The sequence below is a fragment of the Macaca mulatta genome, chromosome 10, assembly GCF_049350105.2.
Source record: "Macaca mulatta isolate MMU2019108-1 chromosome 10, T2T-MMU8v2.0, whole genome shotgun sequence".
Taxonomy (NCBI): domain Eukaryota; kingdom Metazoa; phylum Chordata; class Mammalia; order Primates; family Cercopithecidae; genus Macaca; species Macaca mulatta.
In genome coordinates, this window is record NC_133415.1 from 56,748,428 (window position 1) to 56,765,277 (window position 16,850).

The window sequence follows — 16,850 nt, forward strand, 5'->3', positions numbered from 1 at the left end:
CACCCTGCTGTGTCCCCAGGCCTGACACAGTTGGCGATTCCTGCCTCCATCCCCCAGGGCTTCTGGGCCCTGCCTGAAAACCTGGCAGTGGTGAAGGGGGCCTCGGTGGAGCTGTGGTGTGGGGTCAGCACCCCTGGCAGTGCGGTGCAATGGGCCAAAGACGGGCTGCTCCTGGGCCCCGACCCCAGGATCCCAGGCTTCCCGAGGTACCGCCTGGAAGGGGACCCTGCTAGAGGTAAGGGATCAGAGCCTGAGACCCTCAGCCACCAGCCCAAGTTGCAACCCTGACCTCCGGCTCCCCCTGCAGGTGAATTCCACCTGCACATCGAGGCCTGTGACCTCAGCGATGACGCGCAGTATGAGTGCCAGGTCGGCCACTCCATGATGGGGCCCGAGTTCGTGTCTCCCAGAGTGATCCTCTCCATCCTGGGTATGGGTGACAGACCCCCAGGACCCACGAGTCTGGGCTTCAAGCCCTCCCTTACCCCAGGACCCAGGAGTCCAAGCCCCCGGTTTCTCCTCTCCCAGACCCTTGGTACCGAGCTCCAATCTTCAAATCCTTCTCAGTGCTGGAAGCTTACCCCAGACCCTTCTCACCAGTTCCTCCCAAGCTGGTCCACCTGACCCCGGAGGCAGGCACCATGGTCCCCTGGGTAGCTGGGCAAGGGTACGTGGTCAGCTGTTTGTCTGGGGACGCAAAGCCAGCACCTGACATCACCATTCTCCTGAGTGAGTGAGGGTGAACTGGGTGGCAGGGGGCAGCATGAAGCCTCTGGAGTGGGAAGGGTGTGTGTCCCTGACCAGTGCCCTCCTAAGGGCCCCAGAAAAGATGTCATCCCTGGGATGGGGACCCAGGAGAAGGTGTGAGGAGATGCTGAGGCCAGTGTGGGACACAGTGGATGGGAGGGCACATTGAGGAGGCGGCATCCAGCACAAGGCTGAGGACCAGATAGAGATACGGGCAGTAGCACTGGTGCAGACATGAGAAGCTGAGGGATGGGGGTACATGGTACAACCCAGCAAGGAGTTGAGAGGAGTGGGGAGGCCCAGGACCCAGCACTGAAGATTGCAGCCTTCAGGCCATCCAGAAAGTCGGGAGGGTATGCAGCTGTGCTCCAGGCCCTTGTCCTCTAGAACCAGGAGGGAGGGGGCATCACATCCACTCTGAGGACTTCCAGGCCATGCTCCCCAGAATCTATCTTGCGGGGAGCCCAGAACCCCTCTAGCCCTCTTGTTGCCCCAAGGTGGACAGACAATATCCGACATCTCTGCAAACATGAACGAGGGCTCCCAGCAGAAGCTCTTCACTGTGGAGGCCACAGCCAGGTGTGGAAACTGAAAAAAAAAACCCCAACCATGACCCCTAATTTTCCCCATGGGAACCACAGACCCCAGGGATGAAAGCATGAAGCTTGGGCTACGTATGAACATCTGCGACCCAATGCTTCTTCATGGGGAACTCTCAAAGCTGACTCTCAAAGCTTCTTCACAGGGAACAGGGGTGGTGGCTCATGCCTGTAATCTCAACACTTTGGGGGGCTGAGGTGGGTGGATCACCTGAGGTCAGGAGTTCAAGATCAACTGGTCAACATGGTGAAACCCTGTTTTCACTAAAAATACAAAAATTAGCCTGGCGTGGTGGCACATGCCTATACTCCCAGCTCGTCAGGGGGCTGAGGCAGGAGAATCGTTTGAACCCAAGAAGTGGAAGTTGCAGTGAGCTGACATCGCACCACTGCACTCCAGCCTGGGCGACAGAGCCAAATTCTGTCTCAAAAGACAAACAAATAAACAAAAAAACTTCATGGGAACCTCAGTTCCAGAGTCCCAGGCACTAAAGTTTGATCAGATGTGGGTCTCTCTAGGCTCCAGTTCTCGCTGCTCACTCCCAGAATCTCTCCCATGGAACCCCGGATCCCAGAGGAGGTCGCCATGGGGACTTAGACTAGGTGTGGGGACCAGAGGCGGCATCCCCGCCTCTTCTCCCTGACTCCCCAGATTTCGGATGATGACTCTGACTCCAGAACCATGAATTCTCATCCCAGGGTGACACCCCAGAGCTCGGATAATGGGCAGTTGCTAGTCTGTGAGGCGTCTAGCCCAGCACTGGAGGCCCCCATCAAGGCCTCATTCACCGTGAATGTTCTGTGTAAGTGGAGAACTGGGCCAACTAGGGCGCTGAGGATGGGGAGCAGGCACTGGGGGGTGTAGGGGAATCACAGGAATTATGGAAATTCAGGCACTCAGAGAAACATGGGGTTTCAAAAGCAGGTTGTGGGGCCTGGAAATAGTGGATGGGCTACTCCAGGCCCATTGAGTGACTGATATCTCCCAGTCCCTCCAGGACCCCCTGTCATCGAGTGGCCAGGCTTGGATGAGGGGCATGTGCGGGCAGGACAGAGCTTGGAGCTGCCATGTGTGGCCCAAGGGGGGAATCCCTTAGCCACACTGCAGTGGCTGAAGGTGAGGGCAGTCGCGGGCATGGGAACTGTGGGGAGAGCGGAGGCCGGGAGCTGGTCCTGAGCTGGCCCAGGCCTGTCCCTGTCTCCAGAAAAGCCAGCCGGCATCCACAGTGTGGGGCACAGAGCACACCCAGGCCGTGGCCCGCAGTGTGCTGGTGATGACAGTGAGGCCAGAAGACCATGGAGCGCGGCTCAGCTGCGAGGCCCATAACAGCGTGTCTGCAGGGACCCAGGAGCGCAGCATCATGCTGCAGGTCACCTGTGAGTCCTGGTGCCAGCTGCCCACCTGTCGGTCTGTGCCTCAGAGAACCATCTATGTGTGCACCCAAATTATGCCTACTGGATGCCAAAGATCTCAGCATGTGTCTCCAGTCCTGTTGTTCTCTCTGGGCTGGTATGTGAGAAATTCAGCTCAGCTTAATGTCTTCCCTCTCTGTCCCTGCAGTTCCCCCTAGTGCCATTACTATCCTGGGATCTGCATCCCAGGTTGAGAACAAGAACGTGACACTCTCCTGTGTCAGCAAGTCCAGTCGCCCACGGGTCCTGCTACGATGGTGGCTGGGCTGGCGGCAGCTGCTGCCCATGGAGGAGACGATCATGGATGTGAGGCGGGGGCCAGGCTCCTGGGTCTGAGCATGGGGGGTGCAGGGCATGACTCGTGGCTTGGGAAGGGGATGGGTCCAGCAGCCTGGGGGCTTTCTCCTTGAGGACCATGGGTCCAACAGAGGGGTGTTAGAGATGGCTCATGTGTCCCTGCTGGAGACTGAGATGGACTCAGGCCTCTAACACAATGGATGGGGGTGCTGCAGTCCCCACATCTGAAGCTCATTCCCTGCCAGGGATTACATGGTGGTTACATCTCCATGTCCAACCTGACATTCCTGGTGCGGCGGGAGGACAACGGTCTGACCCTCACATGTGAGGCCTTCAGTGAAGCCTTCGCCAAGGAGACCTTCAAGAAGTTGCTCACCCTGAACGTAAAATGTGAGTGTCTGCCCTTACCCAGCAATGTCCCCAAGCCTCAGGACCCAGCCCAGAGAAAAAGTCACTCTTCCTGCCTCTCCTCTCAGATCCCGCCCAGAAACTGTGGACTGAGTGTGCCCCAGAGGGGCAGAAGCTCCGGGCTGGGACCCGGGTGAGGCTGGTGTGTTTGGCCATCAGGGGCAACCCAGAGCCCTCCCTCACATGGTACAAGGTTGGTGCCACCAGGGCTATGGGGGTGGCCAGGAATGTGGGGGAAGGACCAGGCCCCCTTCTTTCCTTCAGAATCTTGGGCAATCTTGGAAAAAGATTAAATTTCTGGAAAAGTACTAGAGATTCTGAGGTTTGGCAGGGAATCAGGAAAGACAAAAAATGCCATGAGAATTAAATGGAATCCTAGGAAAATTCTGGGGAAACAGAGTTCTAGGATAAAAATTGGAATTCTGAATCAAGATTAGGTACTCTAGAGAAAAGGTAATTTCGTTAAAATTAAGGAAAATTCTAGTGAAAAATCTCAGAATTCAGCTGAAATGTCAGGAATTTTAGGGAACGACTTGAATCCCAGAAAAAAAGAAAAAGAAAATTTGGAGAAAAGCTAGTAATTCCACAGACTATCGAAAACTCATTAGTATTAAATCGAATTCTTGGGATTTGGAGGTAAGAAAATGAAATTTCGTTAAAATGAAAGAGAAGCCTAATTCTAAGAAAATCCTGAGAAGTTAGGGAGCTGGTTGAAAATGTTGGGGGGAAGACTAGGAATTATAGAAATGACAATGGAATTTCATTTTAATAGGATGGAATTCTGGGGAAGTGCTGAGAATCTGGGCAATATAAAGGAATCTGTTAAAAGACTGGGATTATAAGATATAATATCGGGAAATATTCAGAAGCTATGGAAAGTTTAATTTGTGCAGCAGCAACAATAAAAAAAAAAAGAAAGTAATCTATGGAAAGGCACTGGAATTAAGGAAAATTTCAAAGGAAATCTTTGGGGACAGTGGGAATTTTAAGAAAAGGAATTGAGGCATTCTGGGAAAGGCCTGGGAATTTCAAGGGAGTTTCCTGCACTTGGTGTTGGGTAAACAGAGCAGAAATAGATTTTGAGGAGTGCGCTGACGGCCCGCAGGTGGCTGCAGAGGCGGAGCGGGGGTTTGGGTGTGGTACAGAAGACGGATTCAGATCCCCAAAACTGCCATGCACAGGGATCCGGGGAGGCGGGAGAGACTCCAGGGCAGGGGTTACTCAGTTCCACTCCCCACTGCTTTGCCCTAGGGGGGTGGCGCTGATGGCGGTGTTTCTCCGTATCACCAAAAGGCTTTGTCTGGGCTGGCAGCACCAACCCAGTGGGCAGGGTGCGGGAGTTGGGGGTTGGTGGAAGCAGCAGGGCTGCCTGCAGCCCCCAGTCACTCCCGCCCCATAGGACTCGCGCACTGTGACTGAGTCGCGGCTGCCGCAGGAGCCGCGGTGCATGCAGCTCGGCAAGGTGGAGAAATCTGGGAGCACCTTCTCCCGAGAGCTGGTGCTGGTCACAGGGCCCTCGGACAACCAGGCCAAGTTCATGTGCAAGGCTGGCCAGCTCAGCGCGTCCACGTAGCTGGTGGTGCAGTGTGAGGGCGCGCACGGCTGAGGCCCGGGGGCGGACTCCGCGTGGGGCAGGACAGGGTGGAGGACAGAGCCAGGTGGGGCAGGGACCCAGCGAACCCTGGACTCGGGGGGTGCGGGCGGGGGCGGGGTGGGGCACCCGAGACTGGACGGAGCCTGGGGTGCAGGCGGGATGGACGCAGACCAGGCCGCCCCTAACCTCTGAGTCTCGCTCCTCCAACCCCCTCTCCCAGTTCCCCCAACTAACGTGAGGATCCTGGCCAACGCATCCGCACTGCCCCCGGGGGACGCCTTAAACTTGACATGCATCAGCGTTAGCAGCAACCCGCCGGTCAACTTGTCCTGGGGCAAGGAAGGCGAGAGGTGGGAGTGTCAGGGACCCCGCCCCTCTCTGGCCTCGCCCCGCTCCACGCATGTCCGGCCGGTGCCTAGCCCCTCTCCAGCCTCTGGCTCTGCTCGCAGCCCTGGCCTCACCCCGGGTCCACAGGCTGGAGGGCTTGGCCCTCCCGCCCCGGAGAGCCCCGTTCAAAGGCTCCGCCACGGCCAGAAGCGTCCTTCTGCAAGTGTCATCCCTCGATCATGGCCAACGCGTGACCTGCCGCGCCCACAGCGCCGAGCTTCGCGAAACCGTGAGCTCCTTCTATGGCCTCAACGTCCTGTGTATGTGTCCCGGCCGACTCCTTGCGTCTCCGCCGCGCCCCCTGCCCCCTGCCCCGCCTTTTTTTTTTTTTTTTTTTTTTTTTTTTTTTTGATGGAGTCTGGCTCTGTCACCCAGGCTGGAGTGTAGTGGTGCGATGTGGGCTCACTGCAAGCTCCCGCCTCCCATGGTTCACGCCATTCTCCTGCCTCAGCCTCCCGAGTAGCTGGGACTACAGTCGCTTGCCACCATGCCCGGCTAATTTTATTTTTGTAGTTTTGGTAGAGACGGGGTTTCACCGTGTTAGCCAAGATGGTCTTGATCTCCTGACTTGGTGATCCGCCCGCCTTGGCCTTCCAAAGTGCTGGGATTACAGGCGTGAGCCACCACACCCGGCTGGCTGGCTGGCTTCCTTCCTTCCTTCCCTCCCTCCCTCCCTCCTTCCCTCTCTCCCTCCCTCCTTCCTTCCTTCCTTCCTTCCTCTTTCTCTCTCTCTCTCTTTTTTGATGGAGTTTCCCTCTGTGGCTGGGGCTGCAATGCAGTGAGGCAATCATAGCTCACTGCAGCCTCCAGCTTCTGAGCTCAAGTGATCCTACCTCAGCCTCCTGAGTAGCTGAAACTACAGGTGTGCACTACCACTTTTGGCTAGTTTTTTTTTTTTTTTTTTTTTGTAGCAACAGGGCCTCACTATGTTGCCCAGGCTGGTCTTCAACCCCTGGGCTGAAGCAATACTCCTGCCTTGGCCTCCAAAAGTGCTGGCATTACAGGCGCATCCCACTACACTAGGCTGATTTTTTGTACTTTTAATTTTAAATAGAGATGGTATCTCTCTAAGTTGCCCAGGCTGATCTTCAACACCTTGACTCAAGTGATCCTCCTGCCTTGGCCTCCCAAAGTTCTGGGAGCAGAGGCGTGAGCCACTGAGCCTGGCCTGGGTCTTTGCTTTGACACTATCACTCTATCATTAACCCCATCCTGAAACTTGAAACTCCCTACCTTCATCCTGACCAGTAGTCCTGGGCCAAATCCTATCCTGTCCACTCCCATATTGCCTTTGTCCTCTCTCCTAACCCCGATCCCTATCATGACCCCTCTTTCCATCCTTCAACCTGATGCTGGCTTCTACTCTTTTCCTAAACTGTATTCTAATTTCTATCCCGAACTTTACCCTTGAATTCAGTTCTGAACTTGTTGCCTTGTCCACAACCTTAAACCCGTAGTGATCTCCCCACTTTAACCCTTGAACCTGTGCCTGATCTCCAATCTGTCCTTGATCCTGACCTTGACAACAATCTTGACTCCCTGTGGCGCCCCCTCTGAAGACCGTCCAGAGTTCCTCGGGGAGCAGGTGCTGGTGGTGACCGCGGTGGAGCAGGGTGAGGCGTTGCTGCCCGTGTCCGTGTCCGCTAACCCCGCCCCCGAGGCCTTCAACTGGACCTTCTGCGCCTATCGCCTCAGTCCAGGTGAGGGAAGTGGGCATGAGGAGGGGTCCCGGGAATGGGAGGGCCTGCCAGATCCTTTATTCTGGCCTTCCCCAGCGGGCGGCCCCCGGCATCGCATCCTGTCCAGCGGGGCTCTGCATCTGTGGAATGTGACCCGCGCGGACCACGGCCTCTATCAGCTGCACTGCCAGAACTCCCAGGGGACCTCGGAAGCGCTGCTGCGGTTGGACGGGCACTGTGAGTCCCGCCCACCATGGAAACCACACCCACCAAAGGAACCTTGCCCAATGTGGAGTCTCCTCCTTGTGGGAGCTCCGACCATCCGGGGATAGCCACCCATCCTGGAACCCTCCCGCTCTGGCTCTGGTAGTCCCCGCCGCGGTGTAACCACGCCCACGGCGGAACCCCTTCCACTAGAGAGACCCAGTGTGGAATCTCTGCCCAGAGAGGGGGCCGACGTAGACTCGGAAGCTGCTCCCGTCAGGAATGGGAACCCATTGTAGAAGGCCCCCCCTCACAATTCTGGAAGCCCACCCAACCCACTCTATCACAGAGGCATAGTGGAGGGTGGAGACAACCTCGCTAACCTTGAGAACTCTCCTCCAACTCTTTCGTATTAAGGGCAGATTGGGTCCACATCTCTAACTTTCCTGGAACTCCTAAGACATCCCTCCCACCTGGGGCCCTCTCCCACGGAGACCTGTCTGGTCCCAAGTGCCTTCCCTAAGCCTCTGCCTTCCACCAGATGCTCCCACCACCCGTGCCCTCCAGGACCCCACTGAGGTGAACGTTGGGGGTTCTGTGGATACAGTCTGCACGGTTGATGCCAATCCCATTCTCCCAGGCATGTTCAGCTGGGAGAGACTGGTGAGGACCCAGCCTTTGGTGAAAGGAGGTGGGGTCCAAGGGTTGTGGTTTCTTGACTGTGAGTTCCTTGGGAGTGGGGACCACCTACATCTGTATGATCCTGTATAACTATATACTCGTCAGGGAATGCTCCCAGAACGAATAACTGTTGGTGGCAAAATGAATGGATGGATGAATGGTAGACAGTCAGGCGAGTGAGTGGGTAGATGGATAGATGGGTCGATAGGTAGGTAAGTGGATGAACAGGTGGATGAATGAGTGAGTGGATGGAGGAACAGATGGACAAATGAAAGGATGGATAAATGGGTGAGTGGATGGGTGAGAAGATGATTGAAGGAGAAAAATCAGTGGATAGAGGGTAGATGGATGAATGGATACACCAGAAGAGGAAAGATATCTATGGACGGATGATGGATGAATTGATGGATGGATGGGTGGAAAGATCAATGGAGAGATGAATAAATAAGTAGCTGGGTAAATATCTGAACAGATGCATGCATTTATGGGTGTGCAAGCATGAGTGAATAGTTGTGTGAATGGGTGCAGAGCTACAAGGGTGGATACATGGGTGCAGAGAAAGAAGACAAATGGGCGGAGGAATGAGTGAGTAAACCGATGAGTGGATGGAAAGATAAATGGATGAATGGATAGATAAGCAGATGGATAAATGGATGGATAGATGGTTGCAAGCATAAGTGGTTGGGTGAATGGATGGGTAGGTGGTTGCCTGGATTGGTGGATAAAAAGATGGATTGGGTAAATGGACAGATGGATGACAGGAGAATTTTTTTTTTTCTTCAGTACCTCTGTGGAGGGTGATTGTGTCTAGGAGAATGAGGCTACAAAAGGGACAGTTTGGGCAGTGATGGATCTGGGGCTAGACTGGGAGGACAATTCTTGACTCGGGCCTCCAGGGAGAAGAGGAGGAGGACCAGAGCCTGGATGACATGGCGAAGATATCGAAGGGACCCACGGGGCACCTGCAGATTCACCAGGCCAAACTGGCCCAGGCTGGTGCTTACCAGTGCATCGTGGACAATGGGGTGGCGCCTCCAGCACGAGGGCTGGTCCGTCTTGTTGTCAGATGTGGGTATCACCCAAACACCTGACTTTAAGACCTGCCACTGAACCCACAGCCCTCATGCCTCCCACATAGCTCATGTTGACCTCCCATCCCCTCCCAGTTGCCCCCCAGGTGGAGCACCCCACTCCCCTAACTAAGGTGGCTGCAGCTGGGGACAGCACCAGTTCTGCCACCCTCCACTGCCGTGCCCGAGGTGTCCCCAACATCGTTTTCACTTGGACCAAAAATGGGGTCCTTCTGGATCTCCAAGATCCCAGGTGAGCCCAGGCCCAGCCAGGCAGCACTCCAGCCCCAGGTCTGGACCTCCAGCCCCATTTCCCCTCCCTGAGTCCCTGCAGAGAAGGGTGCAGAGAAGGAAGATTAATGCATGGAGGAATGAGTGAGTGAATGGATGAGTGGATGAAAAGATTAATGGATGAATGGATAGATAGGCAGATGGTTAAATGAATGGATGTCTGTATAGATGATTCCAAGCATAAGTGGCGGGGTGAATGAAAGGATGAGTGGTGCCCTACCTTCTCTCTAGGTACACAGAGCACACATACCACCAGGGTGGTGTCCACAGCAGCCTCCTGACCATTGCCAATGTGTCTGCAGCCCAGGATTACGCCCTCTTCACACGCACAGCCACTAACCCCCTAGGCTCGGACCAAGCCAACATTCAATTCGTCAGCATCAGTATGGAGGGGCTGTGAGGGTGTTGGGGAGGGGGTGCTCCTTGGATCCATTCTCACATCCCTGATTGGCCCTGGGCTGCCCATGTTTCTGAAACCTGAGAATATGTGTATATGTGAGGCTGGAGTTTTTGCCTGCCCTGAAAATCCTAGTGCAGACTGGATCTTCAGGGAGACCCACAACAAAGGCAAAAGAAAAAGAAAAGAAAAGAAAAGAAAAGAAAAGAAAAGATGGAGAGGGGGTACTTATTAGCTCAAGTAACTGAAAAATAGATTTTCAGGGGTTTCTGGAGCTAGGTTCAGCTGTCATCAGCAACTCTCCATTCTTTGTTGTTGTTGAAACAGAGCTTTACTCTTGTCACCCAGGCTAAAGTGCAATGGTGCAATCTTGGCTCCTTCTGGAGCCAAGCCTACCAAGTAGCTGAGATTACAGGTGCCCGCCACCACACCCAGCTAATTTTTGTATTTCTAGTAGAGATGGGGTTTCACCTTGTTGGCCAGGCTGGTCTCCTGACTTCAGGTGATGTATCTGCCTCAGCCTCCCAAAGTGGTGGGATTACAGGTGTGAGTCATCACACCCAGCCCTCTCCATTGTTATGTTTGCATACCTCTGTGTTGGCTTTATTCTAAGGGCCCTCATAGTGGTCTGTTAGATTCCCAGAGGAAACAGAATTCTTTCTCTTCCTAACAGTGGTATTAAAATACTAGGATTAGCCAGGTGTGGTGGCTCACGCCTGTAATCCCAGCACTTTGGAAGTCTGAGGTGGGCAGATCACAAGGTCAGGAATTTCAGACCAGCCTGACCAGTATGGTGAAACCCCGTCTCTACTAAAAAAAAAAAAAAAAAAAAAAAAAAAAAAAAAAAAAAAAAATAGCTGGGCGTGGTGGCGCGCACTTGTAATCCCAGTTACTCGGGAGGCTGAGGTAGGAGAATTGTTGAACCTGGGAGGTGGAGGTTACGGTCAGCTGAGATCGGGCCACTGCACTCCAGCCGAGGCAACAGAGCAAGACTCCATCTCAAAGAAGAAGAAAAGAAACCTAAACGAGCCAGGCGCGGTGGCTCATGCCTGTAATACCAGCACTTTGGGAGGCCAAGGCGGGTGGATCACCTGAGGTCAAGAGTTCGAGACAAGCCTGGCCAACATGGTGAAACCTCGTCTTTACTAAAAATACAAAAAATTAACTGGGCATGGTGGCGGGCACCTGTAATCCAGCTACTTGGGAGACTGAGGCAGGAGAATTGCTTGAACCCAGGAGGCAGAGTTTGCAGTGAGCCAAGATTGCACCACTACACTCCAGCCTGGCCAATAAGAGTGAAACTCTATCTAAAAAAAAAGAATGAAAAAAGAAAGAAACCTAACCTTCATTTTCCATAGAAGCAACCATTTGGTCTTGAATTTTTTTTGCTGTTTCTTTTGGTTTTGTTTTCACTTACTTCTTTTTAAAATTATTTTTAATTGTAATGTTTAATTTGAGAAAGGGTCTTGCTATGTTGCCCAGGCTGGTCTCGAACTTCTGGGCTCAAGCAATCCTCCAGCCTTGATCTCACAAAGTACTGGGATTTTAGGAACAGTTTGATGTTTGCCAGAGGAGTGTTCACAGTGACCTTATAGAACATGACTATACCGTGAACAATGAGAAGCAATTGTATATTTAAAATCATTCCTAGGGAAAACTTGGACAGAATCTTCTGGGATTCTTCTGTATCCTCTGACTGCTTTCCCATCTTTCTCCCCATAGGCCGCCCTGACCCTCCATCAGGATTAAAGGTTGTGAGTCTGACCCCACACTCTGTGGAGTTGGAGTAGAAGCCTGGCTTTGATGGGGGCCTGCCACAGAGGTTCTGCATCAAGTGGGTCCTTGTCGAGGCAGGAAGGAAGGGGAGGCAGCCAATGGGCTGGGGCACTTCCCTGAACTTACTATCCCTCCTGTCCTGCAGGTATGAGGCCCTGGGGACTCCAGGGTTCCACTATATGGATGTCCTACCACCCCAGGCCACCACCTTCACACTGACTGGTCTGCAGCCTTCTACACGATACAAGGTCTGGCTGCTGGCCAGCAATGCCTTGGGAGACAGTGGACTGGCTGACTAGGGGACCCAGCTTCCCATCACTACCCCAGGTGGGAAAGAAGGCTTGAGCAGGTTGGAGTCTGCCTCAGAGGATGTGTAGGGTAGTACAGTGAAGTCAATACAATTCCCTTTTTATGATGAGTTACTGAGGCCTAGAGCTGTTAAAACAAATTGTCCAAGGTCACACAGCTAGTAAAAGATAAAGACGAGACTGAAACTTGGGCAGATGAACTGGAGACCAGCCGTTAACCACAACCCATACTGTCTGAATGTGATTAATGACCAAGGGAAATTAGAAAACAGTTTGAATTAAATGAAAATGAAAACATATAAAAATTTGAGGTTGCAGTTAAAGCAGTATTTAGAGGGAAATATATAGTATTAAGTGCTTATTTTAGTTATTTATTTTATTTTTTATTTATTTTATTTTTTTAAAACGGAGTTTCACTCTTGTTGCCCAGGCTGGAGTGCAATGGTACGATCTTGGCTCACTGCAACCTTCATCTCTCGGGTTCAAGCGATTCTCTTGCCTCAGCCTTCCGAGTAACTGGGATTACAGGCATGTGCCACCATGCCTGGCTAATTTTGTATTTTTAATAGAGACGGGGTTTCACCATGTTGGTCAGGCTGGTCTCGAACTCCTGACCTCATGATCCACCTGCCACGGCCTCCCAAAGTGCTGGAATTATAGGCCTGAGCCACCACGCTCAGCCTTATTTTTTATTTTTGAGATGGCGTCTCACTCTGTCACCCAGGCTGGAGTGCAGTGGTGCGATCCTGGCTCGCTACAACCTCCGCCTCCCTGGCTCAAGCAATTCTCCTGCCTCAGCCTCCTAAGTAGCTGGGATTACAGGCATGTGCCACCACGCCTGGCTAATTTTAGTATTTTTAGTAGAGACGGGGTTTCACCATGTTGGCCAGCCTGGTCTTGAACTCCAGACCTCAAGTGATCCACCTGCCTTGGCCTCCCAAAGTGCTGAGATTACAGGCATGAGCCACCATGCTTGGCCAGTTTTTGTTTGTTTGTTTTTGTTTTGAGACACAGTTTTGTTCTTGTTGCCCAGGCTGGAGTGCAATGGTGCCATCTCAGCTCACTGCAACCTCCGCCTCCCAGGTTTGAGCAATTTTCCTGCCTCAGCCTCCCAAGTAGCTGGGATTACAGGCATGCGCCACCACGCCTGGCTAATTTTTGTATTTTTAGTAGAGACGGGGTTTTACCATGTTGGCCAGGCCGGTCTTGAACTCCTGACCTCAAGTGATCCACCTGCCTTGGCCTCCCAACGTGTTGGGATTACAGGTGTGAGCCACCACGCCTGGCCTAGTTTTGTTTTTTTTTTCTTTTGAGAATCACCTCGAATGCATATTCTAAGTTTTCATCTTAAGAAAGCATGGCTCATGCCTGTAATCCCAGCACTTTGGGAGGCCAAGGCGGGTGGATCACCTAAGGTTGGGAGTTCGAGACCAGCCTGACCAACAAGGAAAAACTCTGTCTCTACTGAAAATACAAAATTAGCCGGGCGTGGTGGCACATGCCTGTAATCCCAGTTACTTGGGAGACTGAGGCAAAAGAATCACTTGAACCTGGGAGACAGAGGTTGCAGTGAGTGGAGATCATGCCATTGCACTCCAGCCTGAGCAACAAGAGCAAAACTCCATCTCAAAAAAAAAAAAAAAAGAAAAAAGAAAGAAAGAAAGAAACTAATAAAAACAAATTAAACCCAAAGTAAAAAGAAAGAAGAAAATAATAATGGTAAGAGCAGAAATGAATGAATTAGAAAACAGAAAAACAATTGGGAAAAAATCAATGAAACCGGAAGCTGGTTATTTGAAAAAAAATCAGTAACATTTATGAAGCTGATTAAGACAAAAAAAGAGAGAAGATACAAGTTACCAATAACAGGAATGGAAGAAGGGATATTACCACAGACTCCACAGACATTAAGAGGATAATAAGGGAATATTATGAATGACTTTATTCCAATAAATCCAGCAAGTAGGATAAGAAGGACAAATTCCTTGAATATGATGAATATGTTACAATTCTGATAGGTACAGTATTGCAATGGTTAATCCTTACAGAGCCTGGTTCTCTAGAGAAGCTTGGGTTCAAATCCCCTCTCTGCTACCTCCTAGTTGTGTGACCATAGGCAAGTGTCTCAGTTTCTAAAAATATATTATATAGCACAGATCTTTGTGGCTCAGTTTCTTTTTCTTTCTTTTTTCTTTCTTTCGTTTTTTTTCCCTTTCTTTCTTTTTTTTCTTTTTTCTTTTGTGTGTGTGTGTGTGTGTGTGTGTGACGGAATCTTGCTCTGTCACTCAGGCTGGAGTACAGTGGCATGATCTCCATTCACCGTAACCTCTGCCTCCCAGGTTCAAGCAATTCTCCTGCCTTAGCCTTCCAAGTAGCTGGGATTACAGGTGCATGCCACCCCACCTGGCTAATTTTTGTATTTTTGGTAGAGACGGGGTTTCACCATGTTGGCCAGACTGGTCTCAAACTCCTTACTTCAGGTGAGCCACCTGCCTCAGTCTCCCAAAGTGCTGGGATTACAGGGGTGAGCCACCACTCCCGGCTGCAAGCTTCTTCTTTCTGTTTTCCTCTTCCTGACAGAGCAGGCTTTTTCTCAATGTAAGGAAGGACACTTTCTCATCTCTACAATCTTCTCTGCTCTTCCCCCTACCCCATTCCTGTCTTCCCTTTGAACACTAAAACATAAAGTATGACACTTGCCTCCTTTGCTTTAGAACTTATACTTCTATTAAGGGATCGAGAGCCCAAAGTCTTTTTTGGTTAACTCAACAAATTGATAATTCAGGTGAAAAGGATCTTGTACACTGAAAGTGCTCATCAACAATTAATTTTTGGGCCAGGCGTGGTGGTGCATGCCTGTAGTCCCAGCTAGTCAGGAGTCTGAGGCAGGAGGATAGCTTGAGCCCAGAGGTCAAGGCTGCAGTGAGCTATGATCATGCCATTACACTCAAGCCTGGGCCACAGAGTGAGACTCTGTCTCTTTAAAAAATAAAATAAAATAAAAAATAAAAAAATTGGCCAGGCACAGTGGCTCATGCCTGTAATCCCAGCACTCTGGAAGGCCGAGGTGGGTGAATCACAAGGTCAGGAGTTCGAGACCAGCCTGGCCAACATGGTGAAACCCCATTTCTACTAAAAAAGTTAGCCGGGTGTGGTGGCGGGTGCCTGTAGTCCCAGCTACTTGGGAGGCTGATGCAGGAGAATTGCTTGAACCTGGGCGATGGAGGTTGCAGTGAGCCAAGATTGCGCCACTGTACTCCAGCCTGGGTGACAGAGCAAGACTCTGTCTCGGGGAAAAAAAAAATTATCTGGGCGCAGTGGCTCAGGCCTGTAATCCCAGCACTTTGGGAGGCTGAGGCAGGCAGATGGAGTCTTGCTCTGTCAACCAGGTTGGAGTACAGTGGTACAATCTCAGCTCACCGACTTAGTGTTAAGTTGTAATCTCTATATCCACTCCCCAGGTCTGGACCAGCCTTCCAGAGAACCTGAAGACCAGTTGCCCATAGAGCCGCCTGCAGGCAAGTCCTCTGTCCCCTGATCCCTCCTGTCTCCCCAAAGGAGACGTCTCTTTGTCTTTGACCCTACCTGCTCTGCTCGTAGTCACAGCTGCTTAACAACTTAGTTCTGGCCGAGCTCAGTGGCTCATGCCTTTGGGAGGTCAAGGCATGTGATCTCTTGAGCCCAGGAGTTGAGACCAGCCTGGGCAACATGGTGAGACTCCATCTTTGCAAAAATAAAAAATAGCTGGCTGTGGTGGCATGTGCCTGTAGTCCCGACTACTCAGAAGGCTGAGGTGGGAGGATTATGTAAACCCAGGAGTTGGAGGATGCAGTGAGCTATGACTGAGCCACTGCACTCCAGCCTTGGGAACAGAGGGAGACCCTATGTCAAAAAAATAAAATAAAAAAGGCTTAGTTCTCTCCCTGCAGACTTGCAGACCCCTTAGAGCTTCCTCTTTTTTCTTTCTTTTTTCTTTTTTTTTTTTTTTTTTGACACATAGTCTCGTTCTGTTGCCCAGGCTGTAGTGCAGTGGCAAAATCTTGGCTCACTGAAACCTCCATCTCCCAGGTTCAAGCAATTCTTTTGCCTCAGCCTCCCGAGTTGCTGGGATTACAGGCACCCGCCACCACACCTGGTTAATTGTTGTACTTTCTTAGTAGGGACAGGGTTTTGCCATGTTGACCAGGCTGGTCTCAAACTCCTGATCTCAAGTGATCTGCCTGTCTCAGCTTCCCAAAGTGCTGGGATTATAGGATTACAGGCCTGGGCCATGGCACCCGGCTTTTTTTTTTTTTTTTTTTTTTTTTTTTTTTTTTTGAGACCGAGTCTTGCTCTGTCACCCAGACTGGAGTGCAGTGGTGCGATCTCGGCTCACTGCAACCTCCACCTCCCAGTTTCTTCTCTTGCTTCAGCCTCCTGAGTAGCTGGGACTACATGCATGTGCCACCACAGCCAGCTAATTTTTTGTATTTTTAGTATAAATAGGGTTTCATCGTGTTAGCCAGATGGTCTCTAACTCCTGACCTTGTGATTCGCCCACCTCAGCCTCCCAAAGTGCTGAGATTACAGAGGTGAGCCACTGCATCTGACCACTTTTTTTTCTTTGATCTTTCTCTTGCCTGGAGTGATAAATTTTTCTCTCTTCCAAATTTAGTTTAATTCTGAAAAAATTAGCTCACTCCATGTCCTGTAAGAAGCCTGCATCAGTTAGCATTTGCTGTATAACAAACCACCCCAAACACGGGTGCTTATAGCAACATTCTTTCTCATGATTCTAAGAGTCTGGCAGAACGGTGCTGGTCTGGGCTGGCTTAAGTAATCTCTGCAGTCAGCTGGCAGCTCCACTGGACTGGGTGGTCTAGGGTTGCCCCCTTCCCACATGTCTGATGGTCATCTGGCCTCTTGGTTGGAACAATGGAGATAACTGGGCACGTGTCTCTTCTTGACTTGTGGTCACAGGGGTCAAAAGCAGCAAGAGAGTACATTCCAATTTACTAGC

At 51.5% G+C, this 16,850-nt stretch overlaps 1 protein-coding gene across 1 annotated transcript; it reads left to right on the plus strand.

Annotated features, from left to right (window-relative positions):
- Nucleotides 1-2,396: 2,396 nt before the first annotated feature.
- Nucleotides 2,397-3,658, plus strand: LOC106996059 (nephrin-like). The gene is made up of 3 exons (XM_077949108.1): nt 2,397-2,723; nt 2,908-3,446; nt 3,533-3,658. The coding sequence occupies exons 1-2, from the start codon at nt 2,621-2,623 to the stop codon at nt 3,093-3,095; spliced, it is 291 nt and encodes a 96-aa protein (XP_077805234.1). The 5' UTR covers nt 2,397-2,620; the 3' UTR covers nt 3,096-3,446; nt 3,533-3,658.
- The last annotated feature ends 13,192 nt before the right edge of the window (nt 3,659-16,850 follow it).